This window comes from Heptranchias perlo, chromosome 25 (genome assembly GCF_035084215.1).
Source record: "Heptranchias perlo isolate sHepPer1 chromosome 25, sHepPer1.hap1, whole genome shotgun sequence".
NCBI classification, from domain to species: Eukaryota; Metazoa; Chordata; class Chondrichthyes; order Hexanchiformes; family Hexanchidae; genus Heptranchias; species Heptranchias perlo.
This window is the reverse complement of record NC_090349.1, coordinates 15503901-15527869: the sequence shown is the minus strand read 5'-3', so window position 1 is coordinate 15527869 and position 23969 is coordinate 15503901. Positions and strand designations below refer to the sequence as shown.

Below are 23969 nucleotides of genomic sequence, written 5' to 3'. Positions count from 1 at the left end.
TTGTTGTTCAAGGAAGACAGGAATTGCAAGAGAAAAGTGTTTTTTTGGACCATATTGACGTGCTTCCCAGCAACACGGAAAAGTGACTATGTATAAAATCTGATTTTTATGGCACAGCTTTCTTTAGATGAAAACAAATAACACCAACCCTGATCAGACCCCAATTTTGAATCATTGTATTGCACGGAATGAGGCATTTGAAAAATTGGTTCATTCCCTGCTGTTCATTCCCACTCCTTCAAACTGTACAGTACGGCAGGTGTGATGCTACCAGTGGCCAGTGAGGGGCGCTGCGATACTTTGTTTGACACGATGCCTCCACTGTACAAAATAGTACTGCAGGATAAGTTAGCACAGTGCCTCAGAGACTTGCTTTACTGCTTAACCGTCCCTGTTTTGTAAAATTTAATTCAGTACTTTGCCCTGAAATAGTTGTCATTGACATTCTTTGGTTTGTGAGTCTTTGCCATAATCCTTGACAACAACACAGCTGCAGCCTACAACCTTGCAAGGTTTCCCTTCTCGGTCTATTTTGCACAGGCCTGTTTTAGATTCTGCTAGTTTCTTGATTTTAGATATCAAATTAGTCTTTTCTATTTCTCTCCCTTGACCATTTCTGGTGCATTACTATACAGCAAAACAGTAAGCACTCCCCACCCCACCCCCTCCGTTTATTCCTTTAGTGTTTTCGTTGACCAAATCTATACCCACCCTCGGGGATAGGAAATAAGCTGAGCATTCATATCAGTTGTGAAGATTCTGTGGTGATTCCAAGCAGCTTGGTGTAATGTCTACCTAAGCATGTGTGTATCCCTTATAGAGACCTATTAGTAAAGAAACTATACAGAAGTTTGAAGTTATGGAGGATGCATATTTCACTCTGACCCTTCTGAACTCGCTGTACAACTGGTCTCTTTAAGTAAATTCTGTTGATTATTGATTTAATAAATCGATAGGATGTGATGATCAGTATATTCTCAGAAAAGCATGTTGGAAATTGCATAGGCAAATCATTGCAGTACTGCCGGACGAGATGTTTCTGCGGAAAGCACAATCAGCAGCTGATCTTTCAGTCATTACGTTTCTGTGCTTTGGAGCTCTCTCCCCTAAATTACTTTGCACTCTATGCACTCCTTCAAGATCCTCTTTAAAAATAGATCTCTGCAATTAAACTTTTAGTTCCCCTTACCCCCTTTAATCTTTCCCCTCTCCTCCCTGCGACCTCCTCTCCCTCTTGCTAAATGTTCTAAGACATTGTTCAGTATGAGGGATAAAAATGCAAATTGTTGAAAGGACAATGTGCTAACTCACTCTCCTCTTCTCCCAGGATCCACTCTTCTCTAGTACTAAAAGAAAGAGAGGCTTGTATTTATATAAGAGCTTTCATGTCCTCAGCAATTTACAGCCAATGAATTACTTTTGAGATGTAGTTTCTGTTATTTGTAGCCAATTTGCACACGGCAAGATCCCACAAACAACGCAACCATCTGACTTAGAGGCAAGGGTACTATCATTGAGGCAAACATCACCTCATAAAGTACATGTATTGCATGTGTACACGAGTACTGGAGGATAAGAACAATTACTGTGGCTTGAGAATCATTTCAGATCATTTAACAAACTCTCTATCATAAAAATACATCCATAACACCCAATATCCGTCCTAAATGTCAAGTTAGCTTGTATTTTCCGCTCTGTTACTTACCCTGTGTCGCGCTCCATGTGTTTAGTGAAGCCTTTAAGCCCTGTTTGGAAGTTTGATCAGAAGTGCCAATCCTAATTTAGTCACCTGTTTTCAGAGTGCTTCTCCTGCTTACACAGCAGCAAGGCCGGGAAGGACTAATCCACACTGACATATTGACACGTGTTGGTTTACGTTGTAAGTATTTCTCTAAGTGAAGCCAGTTGCTCCCCACATTGAAATGCCTTTGCTGCACAAATTGTGTCAGCACAGATGTGATGGTTTCACCTCACAGGTTTATTTGTGGGACGTGCTGACTTCACATTGAAGAAGGTAACAGATAAACACGTCCATTTTAATAGTGTAGGCAGGAATTTCAGATGAACACATTATGTATTAATATACTAGTGTCCCACAGTGTGATCTCAAAGCCAGAATCAGTCCAATGCCACTTCGAGCATAGAATCATATGGAGTTCTGTAACACACAAAAAATTCCCTGTAGAGCTGTGGTGCAAACAATTTAGTGTGGTCGTATTTGTGGACTTTATCATCCCATCAATCTGGGTCCCAGGGGTGAAAAGCCAGTGTCTAACCCAGCCCTCCAACAAATCTCTTTTAATATATAATAAAATTCTAATCAATTGAACAAAATTCAAATAGTTTCATTGAATGCCCTGTATTCTGTGTGTAACCCAAAGTTACACCCTGATTGCATCCATTTGTGGAACATATCTACAAGGAATTCTATGCTACCATGTGGCTACCAAGTGTTTTTTTTTGTGTTGCAAAGTTAAGCAGTAGAACTAGCAGTTTTCTGACAGTGTGAGGTCGCTAGGAGGATATTGCTTCACATCACTTCACTGAGGATTAGCTGCCGTGTAACAGCAACTGGTACAAAGCCAACTCCAAAGTTCCAAGAGAATCGCAGGCGGTCTGATGAACTGTCAAGTTTTTAATGATAGAAGTGAGCTGATTACTCTATAGACTCTTCTAATACTAGAAATTTCACAGTTAGTTGGAGCCTGGTGAGCAGAGCTTGTGTTTTAAGTACAAAACTATGCTTCCTTGATTAACAAGCAATAAAACTCCATGTTGCATGGTTACATAAATTTACATAGAATTTACAGCACAGAAACAGGCCATTGTCAGCATATCCCTCTATTTCTTTCTCTCTCATGTGCTTATCTAGCTTCCCCTTAAATATATCTGTGCTGTTCGCCTCAACGACTCCATGTGGTAGTGAGTTCTACATTCTCGCCACTCTCTGGGTGAAAAAGTTTCTTCTAAACTCCTTATTGGATTTATTAATGGCACTCTTGTATTTATGACCCCTAGTTTTGGACTCCCTCACAAGTGGAAACATCTTCTCTACGTATACCCTGTCAAATCCCTTCATAATTTTAAAACCCTCACCCCTCAGCCTTCTCTTATCCATAGAAAAGAGACCCAACCTGTTCAATCTTTTCTAATAGTTAGAACCTCTTAGTTCTGGTATCATCCTTATAAATCTTTTTGCACCTTCTTCAGTCCCTCTACATCCGTTTTGTAATATGAAGACCAGAACTGTTCACAGTATTCCAAGTGTCCTCTAACCAAGGTTCTATACAAATTTAACATCATTTAGGTTGCATCATTGGAAAGTGATATATCAAAAAACATTAGCATTGATAAACCTGCTCCATTAGACATTTTTTGTTACAACAAACTGTACAAGCTTTCTTCCATAGTTTTATTACATTTTTCCAACATTTTGCATCGGAGTAGAAATCACAATTCTCAACAACAAGTCTCGAGCTGCATCCTAATCAGCATGCAATTGAATGCCAGCATGCCTTGCTGTTGGTGGGAGGGTGGGTGTGGAAAGGGAGACAATGCAGCTAACTGATGTTACCCTGCATCGTATTTGATTCGATTAACGAAATGTTGTGTAATTAACAACATTATTTTGAAATTATGTAGCACCTTTTAACATAGAAAAACATCCCAATGCATTTCACAGAGGCATAATCAAAGAAATGGACGGCGAGCCAAAGAAGGAGATATTAGGTGGGGAGGGATGACCAAAAGCTTATTCAGAGAGGTGGGTTTTAAGGAGAAAAAGGAGATGGAGGGGTTTAGGGAAGAAATTCCAGAGCATGGGGCCTCGGCGACTGAAGGCACGGCCACCAATGTGGAGGTGGTGGTGAAGGGAGGGCGATGCTCAAGAGGCCAGTGTCAGGGGAATGGAGAGTTCTGGGGCAGGGGAAAATTGTTGAGCTGGAAGAGGTTATACTTCCTACCTCCCTTGCAGCAGTTTTAAAAACAAGCCATCACCCCCTGGTCCTCCATAATGCAAGACTCAGGTCTTGCTGTTCTCCCTGGCTCTAGCCCCCACTCCTCGAGGTAGAGACACAGCTGGATGCTGCTTCAGACTTGGAGCATGAGTTTTGAGTGAGCGCACAGGCTCGGTCAACTTCAGAACCATCAGGCCAGCTGATATGCCAAGTACTGCTCCTGCTCTTTCTAAAAATTAATGCTGGATTAACACAACTGGATCCGTGTTCATAACACCTCATTTCCCTTACAGTCAGGGGTGTGGGTCTGTTGCTAAAATTGCTGCAGGGGAGGTAGAGGGTGTAACTCAAGCACTGGGGACAGGTTTGTACTGATTTGCATGTAAACCATTCCCTGCAGGTTTTGGGATCCAGAATTGCAAACCTCTCATTACCATTGTGTCATTTGATTATTAATATATTATCAGCCTCATACAATAACATTGTATAATATATGAACTGATCATAGAATCGACTGCACAACATCTCTCAATAAGACTTCATTAGTGATGAAATACTCACTTTTTGAACATCCTTCTGTGTTCTTTTTAATTCATTCTCAGGATATGTGCCTTGCTAGCAGGACCAGCATTTATTGTCCATCCCTAGTTGCCCTTGAGAAGGCGGTGGTGGGCCTTTTCCTTAAACCGCTCAAGTCGATTTGTGCACTTTTCTTTCACCTCTGCGGCTGTGGGTTTAAATCCAGGCTGACCTGGTGAGGTGGAAATATCCTCTCTGGTTGGACAGATCATATGTGAATCGTGCTTGAAGCCACCTTAAATCTAATTTCTAGCAGGCAGCAATGTACAGCACAAAACTGTCCATCATTCAGCATAACTTGGTCCAGAGCTGCCTGCCTCGCACTCGGAGCCTGGTGTGGGAAATGGAAATCTCAGCCTGAGGCAGCAAGGGCTGATCTTGGGATTAAAAGTCAATTGGGCATTGTTGACGCAAAGTCAAGGGAACTTTACTCTAAACGTGGCCCATGCACACTGGGTGTATTACCATAGCACCAAAGGTGTGAAAGTGATTCACTGTCATCACTGACATCTTACTTTTTGATGAATTAACAAAAAAAATTCAATGTAGCTTTCTGTGATTTCATTTACAGATTTGCTTACAATGATTTTAAGCTGGAGGCTTTTTCGGTAAAAAGTACATTTTTTTGTTAATGATCTGAAAACACATTGCATCATTCTGGATTTCGCTGGATGCAAAAATGAAGTTTGGCTTGAAGCAGCAGATTGCTGGACTAAATCCAGAATCAGCCGAGCGGGAAAATGTAACCAAAATTCTCTCTGCAACTTGCTGTTGAAGACTGCCACCCGCAGCCAGGCAACAGCAAGGGGGGTCTGATGGTGTGACATCAGTGCACTGCTGTCTGTACTATGTATCCACCTAGCTCATCTCTCCGAATCCTCTGTTATTGCCTTTGCAATAACTGACAGAACAGAGACCAGACAACAGCTAAAATGGAACAGTGCTGTCTTGTGAGAGCGTAATCATTGGGGGGTGGCAGTCCCTGAGGAGTTCTCCTGATCTCCCACCGTAACTTTGATGGAAACCCTGGAGAAATGGTGTAAATGAAGAGTATCAAAGCATGAGGGAGGGAGAGAGAGTGCATGCTTGTGTGTAGGAAGAACCGAGAACAGCATTTGTAAAAATTGGTACTGTATATTTTTTTAATGAAAATCTGTCTCCAGTCAATTATGGCTCAGCCCAAATCCCACTAATTATAATTTTTTTTTTAAATTCCTCAATTAATTCTCATCATCCACAGACACTTCAGGTTGTAAAAAAAAAAAGAAAGTTATAAAATACTGAACATTTTGAACTGGCAGGTGTTGAGAAAACACCTGAAGGTTGCTAGGTAGCAGAATGTAGAGACACTGGCTCAAAGACCAAGGATTTCTGTGGTTACCGGAAGGGTGGATTTAGATACAAGTCTAGGGGGTCAGGGCCCTATATCGTGAACCAGTGACAGTCAAATGTATTGGTCAGTGGGAACATTGAGGCCTGGAAGCACCATGTGTTCTCATTCTGTTTGGGCTCAGGATTATCCAAAAGGAATATTATCTGAGCCGTGATATTTACCCACACCCCGACTCATCTGAAGCGTCAGTATTACTAATGTTACATTTATATTGTGGAGCCACTGAAAAGATTCTTTAATAATCTTGACTACCACTGCTGTGGGACTAATCACATTTATACTGGGGGAAGGGAGTAGCTTCAACAGCCTTGGCGCAGACCATTTGAGTTGCTTCCGGTGCCTCTGGATGAGTCTGGGAGGCCAGCTCCTGAGGTGGGGCTAGGCCTCTGCAGTGGCAGTAGTGATATCTCATTTACCTTACTACCTGACAGAGGCAGGTCTGTAATGTAATTGCACCATAAATTATTAGTTTGATATTGCCTCAAGGTAAAGGCGGGGGATTTACACGAGCCATTCTATGCTGGTCTGATGCAACTCGCGCACTTCATAGTGGAGCTTCTATCTGGATAAATGAAAAGGGAAAGACTGTGCTTGCTGGAGAGCTGAAACAAAAGCAGAAAATGCGGGCAATGCACAGCAAGTCAGTCGACATCTGTGAAGGGAAAAGACAATCTAATATTTTGGGGGTAACCCATTGTTAGAACAGCTCAGTTATTGTCTGTTTTTATTTCACATTGGGACAGGAATTTTTAAACTCCCTAATGTAAATTTCAGCTCATTCAAAATTCCACTGCCCAAAACCTATCCCACAACAAGCCCTGCTCACCCAGTAGTCCTATCTTTGCTGACCTACTTTGTCTCCCAGTGCCCTAACGCATCCAAGTTAAAATTCTCATCCAATAGTTTAAATCCTTTCATGGCCTCACTCCTCCTTATCTATATTTCCTCCTCCAGCCATACAACGGCCCTGGAACTCTCCGTTCCTCCGTCCTCGACCTCTCTTTGTATCCCCCTCCTTCCTTTGCTCCACCATTTGCGGCCGTGCCTTCAGCTGTTTTGGCCCCATGCTCTGGAATTTAGTTCCTAATCCCCTCAGTCTCCATCTCCCTCTCCTCTTTTAATATGCTTCTTAAAATCCACCTCTTTAACCAAGCTTTTTGCGCTCCTACTATGTAGATCATTGATGCATTTAAGGGACAGCTGGATAAGTACATGAGGGAGAAAGGAATAGAAGGATATGGTGATATGGGTTAGATGAATAAGGGAGGGAGGAGGCTCATGTGGAGCATAAACACCAGCATAGACCAGTTAGGCCGAATGGCCTGTTTCTGTGCTGTAAATTCAATGTAATTCTATGTAATATCTCCTTCTGTGACTTAGCCTCCATTTTTGTCTGATTACGCCTCTGTGAAGCACCTTGAAGATGTTTTTCTATGTTATATAAATGCAAGTTCTTGTAATGGCAATTGGAGTTTTACTGTGATAATTTGCCATTGGCTCCTGCCTGCACCGATAATGTCGGAACACAAACTGCTCACCCACCCGGAGCTGAGGTTTCATGGGTCCTGAGAAATGCCTTCAGAAATGCTGCTCTCCGATGGGCTCAGAAAAGACCAGCAAAATACTGTAACTCCTAAAATGGGGAGAGCAATGGTCGTCAGTCACTACTTTCCGCTCGACTGCCACGCTCCTGGTATCCTAACTCTCAACGTGGTTTAACTATGTTGTTGTGTGATGGGGACTGAAACTTAGCAACAAATGAGAGGCGGTGGGTGCTTTTATTTGTGCAGCTTCTGATACCTTCCCCCTGTAACCCGGCAACAGTTGGTGTGTTTGGGGAGGGAGGAGGGGAAGTCACATCAGAAGCGTGTAAAAGCTAATGTGCTAATGTCCTGGGAATCGCAGCAAGCCATTGTAAAGACGATCAGCATATGCAGAGTAACAGAGCCCATCAAATACACCTTGTGTACATAAAAGAAACAGAACATTTCCTTAGGCAGGGATGTATTTTCCATGCGTGGGTTGGGTTGTAAGACTAAACATTATGATGGTTCTTTACGAAAAATGTAACTTAATCACCAAAGTATGTACAGATCAGGAAGGCTATTTAGTTCACTCAGCTTGTCCTTCCATAGAGGAGAAAATGCTACAAGCCATTTCTATTCGATTTGGCCACCAACAGACCTCCAAAGTCACTGGCAAATTGAATATAAACAAAGCCGAGCTCGTGCCATCGGAAACAGTGTGCACCGCCAAAATCTGTGGCCTGCCCACGTTCTGTCCCAGAATAAGACCTGATTCCCATCATCCCTCTCGTTATCAACTTCCACTGACACCCTGTCCACAAATGCATTGAATTCAAAATCGTCATCCTCATTTACAAATCCCCCCATGGTCTCTTTCCCCCCCCCCCCCCCCCAACCCTATCTCCGCAGCCTCCCATGGCGATATGTACCAGCCCATGACCTTCAGTCCCCTGATTCTGGCCTCCACTGCATCACCTCCCTCTCCCTACAATCCACCATTGATGGATGAACTGTCAGCTGTTTCAGCCCTGTTCCCCGGAACTGCCTCCCTCAGCTCCTCTATCTCACTTCCTCTCCCTTTCTCTAGAAATTTTCTCAACCATGCTTTTAGTCATCTCCTAACTCTCCTGCTTCTGCTCGATGTTTGTTTCTCCTCTTTGAAGCACCTTGGGACGTGTACTATATTAAAGCTCAAAGGTTGTTGCTTTGTCCTGGACCTCTGATGGCTGCAATCTGGGTTTGCTGTCAGACATGGAGACGGCCATGTTTTTTTGCCCACCGATGCACTCAGTGGTCTAGTCTACCCCCATACAAAGCAGCAAAGCAGTTTTGCTATTGGTGACCTCTCTGGACCTCCGCAGAGATTGGGAAAGAAAAGTGGCCCCAGTATAATATTTGTTGTTTGCAATTTGCATAACAGTTGTGCAGCCATAAACCTATACATGCTGAGTTGTTTTACAGTGGATCTGACTGCTGTAGTGGTTTCAGCCCTATTCTTTGGAACTCCTGCCCCAAACTCCTCCATTCCACATTTAAAATCCTTCCCAAAACATACCTATTTGACCAAGCTCTTGTTCATCTCTCCTAAACCTCCTGCAAAGGCTCGGTGCTCACTCCATTTCTCTTGCATGAAGCGCCTTAGGACTTATTTTTTTCTACGTTAAAAGCGCCATAGAACTGCAAGATGTTGAAACTGCCGTGTAATATAAAAATGGCAGTTTCTACAGGGGCAGCAGCTGATAGAATGGTTTTCCAACGTCATTCTGTACATTCTCCTGATTTATCTCTACTGGTTGCTTTGCTAATAAATTTGTTACAAAAAAATTAGAGTTCTCTCAATCCCATGGCAGCAAGTGGAGAAACAAGATTTCCACAATAAGGATTTGTAGAGAATCAGCATCAGATCAAATGGATGAAATTTCCCAAAAGAAACTGAAAGAACAAACATGCGTTTTTGTTTACCTTGTTCGGAGGTTTCAGGATAGCAAACGCTGTGTTAACTTTCTGCTGCCAATCTCCCCCATTTACTTGTATTTACCTGGCCCTGCCCCCCATAGACCCATAGGGCACCAAATGGGAATTTGGAGACCTGTTTTCTGCACAGGCATCCAGTGTAATGACGCCTTTACCAAAAGAAAGAAGAGAAAGGGTCGGAGAAAGATTTTTTGATGCGAGTGCTGTTAGAATATTGAAGACTCTAACAGGAACAGTGATGGAATCAGAATCCATAATAACTTTTTTAAAAGAGAAGTGGATAGATATTTGAAAAAGAAAAATTTAAAAAGAGTATGGGGGAGGGACAGGAGAATGGGACCAAGAGGAAAGCTCTTTCAGAGGGCCGGCACAGACAAAATGGGCCAACTGATCTCATTCTCCGTCATATGATTCTATGATCATTGGTCTCTATTTCAATCTGAGCATCATTATTGGGCAACTCTGACCCTATTAATTTTGAGATGAGACACACGAAACCGGCTCCATGCTTTCAGGAGGCCAGAAGCACAAGGTGTTAAAGCCAGTGGCAGGTCGGATGAACGGTGAAAAGGTACAAACACCGACGTTCAGCCCTTTTATATTTAGAAGTAGAACCAGTGGTGGGACAGCGGCTGTTTGCCGTTGGCAGCACTTTGTAATATTCAAGCACCTTGTGAAACTGCAGCAAAAATGCTGTAACAAACCGCAGATTAGAACCCTGTCCAATCTACAATCAAGCCCTGCAAAATATCCCAGCACAGAATTTAAAAATTATTTCTGTGTTTAAAACTCGCCACAAGATGGAAGACTTTCCAATCAGGGCTGCCATTTGTGTGCTTCCTGGTTTAGATGCTGATCTTTCTTGTGTCTTTGGTTTTCAGAGCCTGTGCAACTTACTGAAAGCAGTGGACAGGGGCGGGGTGATGGGAACTGGCATTAGACAAAGCATCTTGTTTCGAAGGAGTGGTGAAGGTAGCCGCCTCCGGTCGGAAGAATAAGCCAGAATTTGCTGTCAAAATAACGGTGAGGCTAATGGCGCTCAGCGTTATTTATGCGTAAATGGTACAGCAGCTTCAGGCGAGGGGCAGTTGCGAGGTTAAATGCGAATATCTAAAAGTTGCTGTCCGAGTTGTGCCACTGCTCCGTTAGCTTCACGTAAACGGCATCTCACTGTCTGCCTCACCATTGACATGCATTGGATATCAGGAAGTTGCTGTATTTACGCAGTAGACACTAACTAAACCCCCCGCAGATATTTAGGGCTAGTAATTATTAGCCTTTTAACGACATGCTAATTGTTAATTACTGCCAATCAACCTTTCCGACACTGAAAATTAACTTTTACAAATGTGGAGTCTCATTCCTTCAGGTTTTGAATTTTTCGGGGAGATTTTAAAAATGTCAAATTTAAAATTTTTACACTTTTTTAATTTTCCTTTCTGCCTCTTTTATGTCTCTCTTAATCCAATCTTTCTTTCCTCTCTTTATTTCTCTTTCTGAACCTGATTTGACATTGAATTCTCTCCGTTAAATTCACCCTCCTTCTCAGTCCTTCCTGTGTTTATTTCCCAATCCATAAATCTCATTGGTTAAGGCGATACCCTGTTGGTTGCCCTGTTCACTCGGGTCCCCGATGCCCTCGCTGCACCGTTATCACCTCGCACTTTCAACAACTTTGTGGGGGAAAAAATGTTTTGAGCTGAAGGATGCAGGGGCAAGTCTAATATGCCAGACGTGGTTAGGTGCCCTGCTACTGCAAATTCTGGCCCGCTGTGCTTTTCTTTCCCCATTTATTCCCCCTCCCCCCCCCCCCCCCCCCCCCCCCCCCAACAACTTCCTCCCCTCCTATCTTAAAGACGCTGACTAATCCTGGGGTCCAGTTCCATGGGTGGCAGCATCTGTTTGGGACCTCAATTAATGGCCATTCTTTCCCAGGTAATGCTCGCTTGTGACTTTTTTAAAAAGCAGCAAAGTACTTGCTTATCCCTTACTGCTGCCACAGATACTCACAGGGGAGGCTGCTCCTGCACCACTGTGACCATTTAATAACTATCTGCATATACATTGGGAGGGGTAGGACACACATCTTCCTCCAGTGACATGGGTGGAAAGACATGGTAAATGCAAGAAGGAGAAAAATCTGCCAACAGGCTCCAAAATTCGGCATTGTGCTTGTACTGACAGACCTTCGGAAACTACTTGACTCTGTGCACGAGAGCATAACCAAGGAGCTTCGTGGAGAAGAGACAGATCCAAGGAACAGTGAAGAAAGGTACATGGTCTTTAATGTATTACACATGAGGGCTGTTACTGGTTTTGAAAGTTTTTAAAAATCCCTAATAATATGTTCATGATTATACACGAGACAAGGCAAATATTTGTCACAACGTACTCTTATAAAGTACCTTTAATACAGCAATACATCTCGAGCAACTTCACGGGGGCCGAGGGGGTGAATAATCAGACAAGAGCAGGATTTGGGAGAAGATTCGGGGGAAGTGACTAAAGGTGAAACTGAAGAGGTCATTTTTGAGGAGGTAGGAAAAGATGGAAGGAGTTTAGGGCCAGAATTCCGTAGTGCAGCGCAGTGATAACTGAAGTATGTGCCATCAGTGGTGGTGCCAGGGGCATGGGCGGGGGTAGGGGCCATTGGAGGCCAGATTCGAAGGAACAGAGGGCGAAAACAGAAATGGACAGAGGGCTGGAGCAAAAGTTACAAACATAAGGTGGGGCATGATTGTGAAGGGGTAAGCAATCTATCTACAAAATGCTGGAAATACGCAGTAGGTCTAAAGGAGAAATGATAGGTTAATTCTTCAGTGATGGATTGGAAGTGGGGTTCACTTTTCAGCTCAGCATTGAGCTGCACGCTGAGGTTGTGTAACATGTTGAGCTTGAGTGGGCATCCAGAAAGAGAGATGGGACCTAGATTTGGGCACAGAGCTTCTATCGGGGGTCGACCAAGATGGCTTTGGTCTTGGTCATCCATAACCTAATGTCGGACGGACAGCTGGACAGCTCAGCGACAGTCGTGGAATAGAGACTGACCCCCTGCCGAGGAGGAGGCCAAGGAGGAGTGTTGGGGCACATTGGAGGTAACTTTCTGGACGCAGGAGGAGAAACCAGGAGATGTGCTGGAACAGATATAGCTGGAACTGTGAGAGAGCAGTACCATGGAGTCGAAGCAGTGGAGGAGAATGGTGTGGTTCATTGTGTCGAAAGCTGAAGAGTAGTTGAGGAAGATAAGGAGAGATGGTGCACTATTGTCACGGTCACACAGTATTGTTGGTGATTTTGACCAGAACGGCCGCGGTAGTGTGGGCAGGATGGAAGTCTGACTGAAGGAATTCGAACAATAAGAAGTGGGCGTGGAGTGGGGTGGTGACGACAATCCAGAATCGTAGAGCGACAAAGAAGGTTGGAGATGGGATGGTAATTGGAGCGGAGGGGTCAAAGGTAGGCTTAAGCTGATTACAGTAGTTTTTGAAAAGGGGGAAATGATGCTTGGAGAGGCACGGGTTGACAAACAATGGACCGAGGAGAGGTGGTTGAGCAGTTAGCGGCTGTGTCGGGAAGGGCCCAAGGAAACCGGAGATGAATCAGGTGAGGATTGGAGTAGAGATAGGGAGAGAAGCTGTAGAGTGTTGTGCGGTCAGTGCTTAGGTGGAGTGTGAGCTGGGAGTGCTTAGAGATGGCGGAGCGTTTTAAGGAGGTGGAGACAGCTAAGCAGATGGTCTCCATTTTAGAGAAAAAGAAATCCATGAGCTCCTTGCAACTGGCATCAGACGATGGGGGTCGGGAGCAGCTCGAAGGAGGTAGTTTGTAGTGGAGAAAAGGAGTTTGCGATTTTCCTTGCCCTCCCAGATAATTTGCTTGTAGAAAGGGAGAATCAATATTTTTTCAGGTCTTTGAGCCAGATCTGACGATGGATGGCTGGACGGGTCCTATACCATATAAACTCGAGCATGCAGCACTCTAATCTAAGGATGCAAAACAAGTACATTGGAAACTTCTCTTATCTATAGGGCATCCTGATATCCGCCAGACTTTACACAGGACACAGTCTTGCACAAGACATCCCCTAATTGCACGACTTTTATTAATTTAAAAAAAAATCTCCTTGCTTGATTAAATAAACTGGTTAATATTCGTTTTGTTATTTGTATTTAATGTTCTTCATTCCTGTACCTGGGGTATTGCTGGACCATTTGTACAAGGCTAAAATTTGTGACCCTTGATTATCTACCCATTTCCATTCTCTGTCAAAGGGTCCCCTTTTTTATGGCAGTTGATGGGGGTTCCATTGCACATGCTATTGCAAATATTTTTCTAAATACTTTGAAACATATTTGACAAAACAGGAAATATTGTTTCCAGTTAATAATCTCCTGTTTAATGTCCATTTCTGTTAGGTTCATACATTATCAACCTTGACTGTTCTGTGAAATGTATCGTGTCACCAATACTGGGGCCTAACTACTAAACTCACTTTCCTACAGATTTTGCTTGAGGAAAGCCCATTAATTTTTCAGTGTGAAGCCTAGAACAAGCAATGTCACTAATTTTGTCCCTAATGGACTATAGAGAAGAACTGAATGTACAGTATTCAGTGGTCACTAGATGCCAGTTAGATACATTGATTAGCTATACTAGCTGCATGTAATGAAGATTCTCTTTCTGCCTTTAGTTCAGTAGCACTCCTGAGTAATGGGAAAAGAAACGCCTGGGCCAATTACAGTAAAGAGCAGCAGGACGACCTCCATAAACCTCTACAGAGGCCTAAAAGGTACTTTCCAGATTAAAGTTGACACCTGCAAAAATTGACTGCAATTCTAATCTGTCCGGTGAAAGGATGGAAGTCAGTGTTACTGATGTTCGTTTTCATTTGGTATAAATGCAGGGCCTGAATCTCCTCAGGTATTGAACCTGTACCAGCCACTTGGGGAATATTCTCTCATCAGCTATTAGCCGTGCTGCATTCTGATATCATATTATGCAGCAGGTAATTGATTCTATGGAGTTATAGCTGTGCTGAAATATAGTAAGGAATCTTACAACACCAGGTTATAGTCCAACTGTTTTATTTCAAAATCACAAGCTTTCGGAGGCTTTCTCCTTCGTCAGGTGAGCGAGTGTGGGATTCCATGGAAGGTTACCGCATTTATATTCAGAGAACAATACCTGGTGATTACAGATAATCTTTCCAACTGCCCGTTGTCAAGGCAATCAAAGTGTTCAGACAGAGTGATGTTACCAACAGGACCACCGAATACACAAACGGCCAGAACACAAAACAGAGAGGGAGAGAAACATCCGAAAGGAAGAGAAAGACAGAGAATGACCCGTTGTGTTAAAAACAGATAACTTTTTTTCACTGGTGGGGTTACATGTAGCGTGACATGAACCCAAGATCCCGGTTGAGGCCGTCCTCATGGGTGCGGAACTTGGCTATCAATTTCTGTTCGACGATTTTGCGTTGTCGTGTGTCTCGAAGGCCGCCTTGGAGAACACTTACCCGAAGACCGGTGGCTGAATGTCCTTGACTGCTGAAGATACCTGACGAAGGAGAAAGCCTCCGAAAGCTTGTGATTTTTAAATAAAACAGTTGGACTATAACCTGGTGTTGTAAGATTCCTTACATTTGTCAACCCCAGTCCATCACCGGCATCTCCACATCCTGAAATATAGTGGTTAACTAGCCAAGTCTATGCATTAATCATAGTTAAACATATCTATAGTATGTGGCTGGGTATAGAATTTTGTTCAGTTGTTGACAGCAATTTAAAAACAACTGTACCTTTAATGTAGAAAAACATCCCAAGGCGCTTCACACAGGTGTAAGAAAAGAATGGGTACCGAGACAAAAATTGGATGTGGTGACCAAATGTTTGGTCAAAGAGTTGGGTTTTAATGAAGTCCTAAAGGAAGAGAATGATGAGAAGAGGCAAAGAGGTTTAGGGAAAGAATTTCTGACAGTGTGGTCTAGTCGGATGAAGGCACAGACACCAATGATGGGGCAAAGGGAGGTGGGTGCACAAAAGGCCAGAGCAATGGAGAGTTCGGAAGGGGGGGAGCTGGTTGCAGTGCTGAAGGAGGTTGCAGAGATAAGGAGGGATGAGGTATTTAAGCAAATGGACAAAAAATTTAAATTTAAGGTGTTATGGGACTTGGAGCCAATGTTGGTCAGCAAGGGTGCTGGGTGAGCGGGACATGGTGTAGGATAGGATATGGGCAGCAGAGTTTTTGATGAGCTGAGGTTTATGGAGGGTGGGGCTCTGGCACCCTCCCACCTCCCCACCTTCCCGATGGCTCAGCTGGGAAGTACACAGTCAGTGTGAACCTGAGCCATAAAGCAGAAAGGTCCAAAGTTTGATCCCAATCTCTGCTGAGCCACCTGATGTCAACCAGGGTACCTATAGGGGTGCTGCCCTTGGATTAAAGAAGAGGAAATTTATGCAGGGTTCCCACTCCTGATCACAACCACTAACTTTAATGTGGATGTCTGGTGAGGACAGGATCAGCCTTGGTTTCTCCACTGTCAGATACCCTGCTAACACTCTCTCTAGGCTCGTACATGAATACGGCTACTACAGCCATTAAAGTTTAATTTGCTGTTACCCCACAAATAATTACATTTTTACAGATATGTACAAGTTTACTCGCTGCACTTTCTCAGAGGCTGGGTGTAAAAACACCAACACACAACTAAGCAATCAATCAGAATACACGTGCAATAATGCTATTGATTTATCCTAATAGATACATTAAATGCCATAAATAATGCTCAGTGCATCAATTCAGCTGTGGAATATGCGAATTTGGGTGCTGAAAAATCAGTGGAAGGGCAGGTTTAATTCCTTCTGGTTGCATATTGGTTAATGCATCTGCGTAAAATTCCGTTGTGCACTATTTTAACGCAGTCAAACAAATGGATCAATGACAGAGTTAAAATAACATAGAGGAAGTTTATTTGAACACATTACCTAGTGGGCTACCCGAAAAAATTTAATCTGTAGCTGGTTACTGGAGCAGGAGTATGAAGGCAGGAGTAATATTGGGAATAGTTTTTGAGTTAGCCTCCTGCAACCCTTTGTCATATTTTAGTGCTGAATTTAGAGTGTATATATATGTGTGTGTGTGAGAGTGTAATATTGCCAGGTGTGGCTGACTGAGAGTGCCACTTGTGGTTAAGTGCTGTGCACTCAGATTGAATTTAGCTATATTTACCCTCTCTCATTTCTCTCTTTCAGCTCCCCTTTAGGCCATGTTTCAGAAACCAGCCAGTTTGTTGCCAGCAAATCTTCTCTCTCTCTGGAGATGCAGTCTAAGTTCCTCGAGATAAATGAGGAGGCAGCTTTGTGTCTCCATGACAACCTGGAAGCCTTGGAAAAGTGCGTGTATGCTTTCTTATCCATATTAGATACTCTGTTGAACTAGATTTTTTTTTGTTACGTAGTTTTGTATTTAATAAAATGACTCATTTTAATTTGTTGGCCTTTTTTAAAAATTGTTTAACAATAAAAGTAAAAGGAGCAGATGAAGTGTTACAGGACGTGCCTGTGTTAAGGGTTACCTGCATCCAGTTTTGGATCGACAGTTTGCTTTTGAGCAAGCTGCTTGGAAATTTCCAAAATATAAACTGGCATCCAACATTCTGTTTTTTTTCCAATAAAAACCTATTTTTTTTCCACTTACTGATGTATGCATACGAATATTTATGAAGGTTTTCCTCGAGCCAGTTATGATCCCACCCCTTGCCCCACTCTGATTCCACCCCGTTAGGTTATGGACTGGCAAAAGGTGGCTTTTGTAGATGTACTAGCAGTCCTTGGAGGATGCAGTCTGGGTCTGTGCCCATATTTCTGCACTCAGCTCCAAATTATGGCAATGGGAAGACACTGTGTGGAGGCTAGGCCTCTCCCGCAGTGGAGGGATGGGAAACCCAAGAACCCTTGCCTGCTCTCCTGCTGGCCATTTGAAAAATAGCACTGGTACAAGCATGGGAAAAGGTTACCTGCCCCCACTTCCCGCTGGGGAGTGGTGGGTGCTATAGGGGATGGGGGGGGTGGTGAAGGGTGAACGTGCTCAGCTCATCCCTAACTAAATGTCCTATTCGGAATTATAGCAAACGGTGGGAGACCAGCAAGTGCAAATTCCGTGCCCTAGACAATATAATCAGCTTTTATACATACAGTGAGGACATGCAGCGATCGCTTCAGGAGTCCAGAGAAGATAAAGTACAAAGGATTGCAGAGACCTGGTGAGTGTCAGACATCATCTATACTATTGTCTTCCTTTCTAATGCAGTAATACTGTGGGGATGAAAAATAAGTGAAAAAAATGGAAGAGGGGGAGTAAGAAGAAAGAAATAGATGAGGTTAACCAGATTTTATTAAAGAGTGGATCGTTTCCTAGCTCCACCAGTGGCTTAGTTGTTAAGTGCACTGTCCAACAAAGAAGTGAACCATACAGACGAGGAAGATCCCAGGTTTGATCCCTGGTCTGTGCTGGGGTAGCGGTTTTCAGCTGGTTGGCAGTTGGAGTGATACAATTGACCTCCACACCTCCTGGTAAAGGGAGAGGGGGAAATCTCTACCTAGTAATCCTTGCTGACACTGCAGAGAACGCCCTGTCGCAGTTCATGGTCCTGTATTACAGACGGTGCCCTGTCATGGTACAAGTACCTATACAACAGACACGGTCCTGTACCACAAACGGTGCCCTGTCTCGGTACAAGGTCCTGTACTTTAGATGGTGCCCTGTCATTATGAGTGTGTGTTGATTATGGTATCAAGCTCAGCTATGATGGCTGCTCATGGTTGAACATTCTGCCACTACTTGCAGTTCGGACTCACAGGTGAAGAATGGCTGTTTAAATAATGTAGATAGTACTGGTGGAAGTAAACTCTAGCGAGAATCAGCACCATCAGCAGTGGAGGAGAGAAAATCGGAGGGAACAATTAGAATTAACAAAATCAAAAGCAAAATACTGCGGATGCTGGAAATCTGAAATAATCACAGAAAATGCTGGAGAAGCTCAGCAAGTCAGGCAGCATCTGAGGAGAAAGAAACAGAGTTAACATTTCAGGTCGAAGACGAAAGGTCTTCGTTCTGACGAAAGATCTTCGACCTGAAACATTAACTCTGTTTCTTTCTCCTCAGATGCTGCCTGACTTGCTGAGCTTCTCCAGCATTTTCTGTTTTTAATTGGAGTTAACAGTTCTCCTGAGCAGGAGTGCTCAGTATTGTTACCTACGGGTCACAGAAAGCTGTTGTCTTTCATTATTTTTCAGGTTTTCCAGTCTGTTGTCTAGAGTTCCTGAGGCAATAAAAGAAAATCAGAAGATCGACCGAGCACTGAGAAGACTGGGAAAGTTTGGAGAAGGGCAGAGCTTCAGAGTTCGGCCACATCAATTCCTGAAGGTGCTTGGTGGACTGCGAAACTGGGAGCTCTGCTCTCCGGACATTAGTGCAGCTATTGAGGTGAGGACACACCTATCTAATTGGTGGAAAGAATAAAATGCAAATATCATGGCTACAAGAAAATATTCAGTGAAAATGACAGTGAGCCAGACATCATGGGGATTATCTGTCTGTTGGGGAAGGGGAGTTTTTCCTGAGAGGGACTTGAGTATACCCTTATATCTGCTCTTGTGATGTGGGTAACACTGGAAAGGCTGAATTTATTGCCCATCCTTTGTTGGCCAGAGAAGGTGGTGGCGAGCCTCCTTCTAGGCCTGCTGCTGTCCTTGTGATGGTGGTGCTAGGTGGCTGATTCCAGGATTTTGACCCAGTGATGATGAAGCAGCAGCAATATATGTCCAAGTCAGATTGGTGTGTGACTTGGAGGTGATGGTGTTCCTATAATTTTACTGCTCTTGTCCTTCTTTGTGATAGAGGTCACAGGGCTGGGAGTTATTATTGAAACTACCTTGATGAATTGCTGCAGTGCATCCTGAAGATTGTACATACTATAATCACAGTGCGCTGGCGGTGAATATGGAGTACAATGGCAAGGGCGCCGTTCAAGTAAACTGCTTTGTGCCAAGCTTCTTAAATGTTGTTGGGGCTGCGTCCATCCAGGTGAGTGGCGAGTATTCTATTGCACTCCTATCCTGCGCCTTATCGATGGTGGAGAGGCCTTGAGAGGTTGGGAGTTTGAGCCATACGTCACACAGAGTACCCAGCTTCTGACCTGCTCAAGTAGCCACAGCATTTATGTAGCTTGGTCCAATTAAGCTTCTGGTCAGTGCTGACCTGCAAGATGTTGATGGTGGGGGGACTTGGCGATGATAATGCCATTGAATGTCAAGGGAAGGCTATCTTTTGTTGGTGATGGTCATTGTCTGGAACTTGTGAGGTGCGAATGTTACTTGTCACATATCAGCCCAAGCCCAGGTCTTGCTGCATGTGGACACGAACTGCTTCATTATCTGAGGAATTGCAAATGGAGCTGAACACTGTACAATCATCAGTGGACAACCCCATTTCTGGCCTTATGATGGAGGGAAGGTCATTGATGAAGCAGCCAAAGGTAGTTGGGCCCAGAACGCTGCCCTGAGGAACTTTTGCAGCGAGGTCCTGGTGCTGAGATGATTGAAGCCCAACAACCACAACCATCTTTCTTTGAGCCAGGTGTGACTCCAGCAACTGGAGAGCTTCCCCTGATCTCCATTGAGTTCAGTTTTACTAGGGCTCCTTCGTGCCACACTTGGTCAAATGCTACCTTGATGTCAAGAGCAATCACTCTCACCTCATCTCTGGAATTCAAATTGTGTCTAATAATATGGCCTAAATTTAATTTAATTTTTAAAAAATTCTATAATTTTCTTTCTCCACTCCCCTCCCCCCAAGGCATTGACTGATCTAGCTGGGCCGTTCTTCAGGACTAAACTCAGGCAGTGAGAGTTTGGTGGACCGTTCAATCGGGGGAGCATCACAGCTGAGACCAATCCTGTTCTCATCTGATATGCACATTTCCCAGTAGGACTCCCTGGATAGCAAACCAATCATTAATTTTTGTTTTCTATTTTTCCCCTCTCGTTAGCCTAAGGGATATTGAGGCTAATTGTAGCATCCCTGTTGCAATCCTGACTGACGTCAGCTAACAACACAGACCAGGCAATGGATATGGTTCAGTACCACACCCAGCTGGTGTACAGTGGTTATGTTACTGGACTGGTAATCCAGAGGCCTGGACTAATAATTCAGAGGACGCGAGTTCAATTCCCACATGGCAATTTGAGAATTTGAATTAGTTATAAAAATCTGGAAATAAAAACCTGGTATCAGTATATTAAAACAAAGTCACCATGAAGCTATTAGATTGTTGTTTAAAACCCAACTGGTTCACTAATGTCCTTTAGGGAAGGAAACCTGTCGTCCTTACCCGGCCTGATTTATATGTGACTCCAGTCCCACATCAATGTGTTGACTCTTAACTGACCTCTGAAATGGCTTAGCAAGCCACTCGCTTGTAGCAAAACTCTGGGTAGCTAGAGGATGTGCAATAAATGCTAGCCTTGCCAGCGATACCCACATCCCAAGAATGAATTAAAAAAAGAATTGACCCATAAAGCCTTGGAGGGAGTTATTTATTTTCATTTTATTTAACTCTGTATGAATAAAATGGAGATTGAAAGAGTTTTATAGAATTCCTATATTATACTAAAGTTACAAAGCCACTGGTTAAATAACTAGGGGTTTCATTTTCTAGTACAATACTTGGGCATTCACATGAAATTCCTTTGTGCACTATTCTAATACAATTACCCAGTTTTATTTAAACAGCTTATCAATGTGTTAAACTAGCACGCAGAGAAATTCTGTGCAAACAGACCAACCATTCAGAGGAAATCATACCCCCTTGTGTAACCGTACAGTACAGAAGGATTAGTGTCAGTATTGTGTTGAGTTAGTGCTGAAACCCATCTATCATGTCCGTTTAATTCAGTTTATGCGGGACAAGGTGGTTCAGATGCCTGCAGAGGACTACGACAGCTGGCTACAGATGAAATTGGATTTACCAAAGAGGATACAGAGTGCACCGCCCTTAAGGTGAAAATCACATGGAAAACGTTGCAATATTGACTTCATGGAACTTTTCAGGAGTTTTTTATGTCTCTTTTTTCTCCTCCAATGCAAATGGATTGAAATCGCTGTGTGCGCTATTAATAATGAACACAAATGACATTCCTCTGTCTGCTGTTTTAAAGAATGCACTAAACTAGCCCAACTGCACTATACTACCAAGCAAAGCAGCTCTTCACAAGTGTTGTTATTAATTTTGTACAATGTGATTTCACCCCCAAAGAATGTTATTGTGATAGTTTTGTAATTATGGCCTGAAACATGGATCAAACCACAAGTAGTAGAGATGGTAATTCGACAGGAAACTCCATCCATTAGAGATGGTAATCTAATAGAGATGATATTGCAAAGCTGTGTAATAGCAATCAGCTCTAAATGCATCTCATTTAAGAGTTAGGACATCAACTTAAATTGTTGCAGGGACTTTGTGTGTTGCACAGTTTGTGCCCCTGTGTCCATTGTAACTTTTCAAGTTTCTCCGTTTTATCGATACTACTACGGTCATTGATTCTCTGAACTTTCCTCTCTTTCATTCTGAGCTCCAAATGCACCATTCCACACACTATTCCTGCTCCCTCCATCCGTAATGTGTTGGAATTGAGGGAGGATGATTCCACAAACTGGTGCTCTCAGCGGGGAGCAAGCTCGCAGGGAGCACTTCTCAGGAAATGGCAAGTGCACAGCCCATGATTTCCTGCTCATTAGAAGGAGCAGGAAATCATTAACTGCGGATTTCCCTGTGAGTAATGCTCCTCAATTGGAGCGCTGGATCATGGAATTGCTTCTCAAGACTCATCGCACGGTCTCCTATTCTAACTTCCCAGGACCTCAGAATTGTGGAACTCCTTACCTCCCTCAGTCTTCTCTTTCTGCAGTTGACTAGTTTGTAAAACCCAAGACTGGTGTCACCTAATTGCTACTTCTTGATCTATTTCATTTTCTACCTCTTTATTTTTAACCTTGGTACTGCTCAGCCTTTACCTAAATTTATCAATGAAATAAAATACTTCCTGTTGACCTCAGGGTCCTAAGTTTGAATTCTTCATTGAAAAAAACTATCTCTGATAGTTATTGAGGGTCCCAAATTAAATGCGATTGAGGAGTCTTTCGACCCAGTTGGTGTCAGTGTCAATTCACCGCAAATCGATGGCTAGAATTTGACACAAGCTGTAAGGATGTGGCTTGCCCGCTGATACAATTTCTGTATACAGTTTGTATTCACGGCAGCCACCAGGTTGAAATTACCACACTTGCACTTGTTATGGTTGCCTCTGGCAGTAGTCTGTTACAGTTGAGGAAAGTCGCAGGGAAAATCACTTGGCCGAATTCCCGATACACTCTCTCTCTCTCTCTCTCTCTCTCTCTCTCTTCCCCAGCCTGAGCTACATATAAACAGAGAAAGGAGAAAGATGTTCCATTACCAGCATGGCTGTCCTTCACTTTAATTAGTGAGGCACTGCATTTACTTGAATTTCTAAATAAACCTTGCATATTATGAAGAGGATACATGTACACTTCAGCCTTTTTATTTTCCATTGTTGCTGTGTTTCTGCTTTAAAACTACTGTTGACAAACAACTTGGAAACTAATCTTTTATGCATAATTCCCTCTCCAGTGATATAGACTGTAATATCATGAATGGAATTAAGGACTGTGGGCATTATTCCCAATTCACGGTGTCCCTGAAGAAGGGATCCTACATGAAGCGGGTGAAATTCCATGTAGTGTACAGACATTAGTGTAAAACTAATGCACAATTGAGTGGTCAGTTTAAAAGCACCTTCAATGTTGCTTCTCTGCCTGTTAAACAGTCACTTAACCGGTATAAATTACCTGTGGTCTATATATAGATTCCCAAAGTCTCGCAATCACACCCTCAAAGCCCAGGCAACTCATTCCCACGTGTGCTTATATTTCCTATTTGCCGATCAATCCTGTTTAAATTAGATGGACCTGTAGGTTTGGTCAATAAATCCTAAATTACCCAAGATCTGTTGGTTTCATCAACTTGAGATATGTGCAAATTAACAGGAATGTGGATTTAAACTTCATTGGAAACTCCCAGACTCTGTGGTACACACCTATGTGGCCCATGAAACCACAAACTTGGATACCCTTTGCATCAATAGTGCACTGTGGGCCAACCCAACTGTGAGATTTCTGGGAGAAACAGAGAAACATTGCAAGCCCAATTTATATATGAAGATATGTAGTACCCTCTAAATGTCTGTAGTTGTTTCTTCTGTTGAAATCTGTAGGTCTATGAAAGGCTGAGGTTAATGGGTGTCGCAAGTTAAGTGTTGAAAGAAGTGAAGGATGTTACTTAATATAATGGGCCTTCCTGGGTTTAAAAAGACTGTCATTATTACCCCGCACCAGGGTTCAATGATTGTGAAAAGCAAACAGTAATAACGATTGACTTCCATTACGTTTGATGTGAATCTTTAAATT

At 43.2% G+C, this 23969-nt stretch overlaps 1 protein-coding gene across 1 annotated transcript in view; it reads left to right on the top strand.

Annotated features, from left to right (window-relative positions):
* LOC137342057 (coiled-coil domain-containing protein 60-like) overlaps positions 1-23020 on the top strand; it is an 86424-nt gene extending 63404 nt beyond the window's left edge. Inside the window, exons 10-15 of the mRNA XM_068005685.1 lie at positions 11613-11700; positions 14116-14214; positions 16679-16819; positions 17554-17688; positions 18722-18911; positions 21382-23020. Coding sequence (XP_067861786.1) covers positions 11613-11700; positions 14116-14214; positions 16679-16819; positions 17554-17688; positions 18722-18911; positions 21382-21489 — 761 coding nt within the window. The 3' untranslated portion in view covers positions 21490-23020. The remainder of the gene's footprint in view (positions 1-11612; positions 11701-14115; positions 14215-16678; positions 16820-17553; positions 17689-18721; positions 18912-21381) is intronic.
* The last annotated feature ends 949 nt before the right edge of the window (positions 23021-23969 follow it).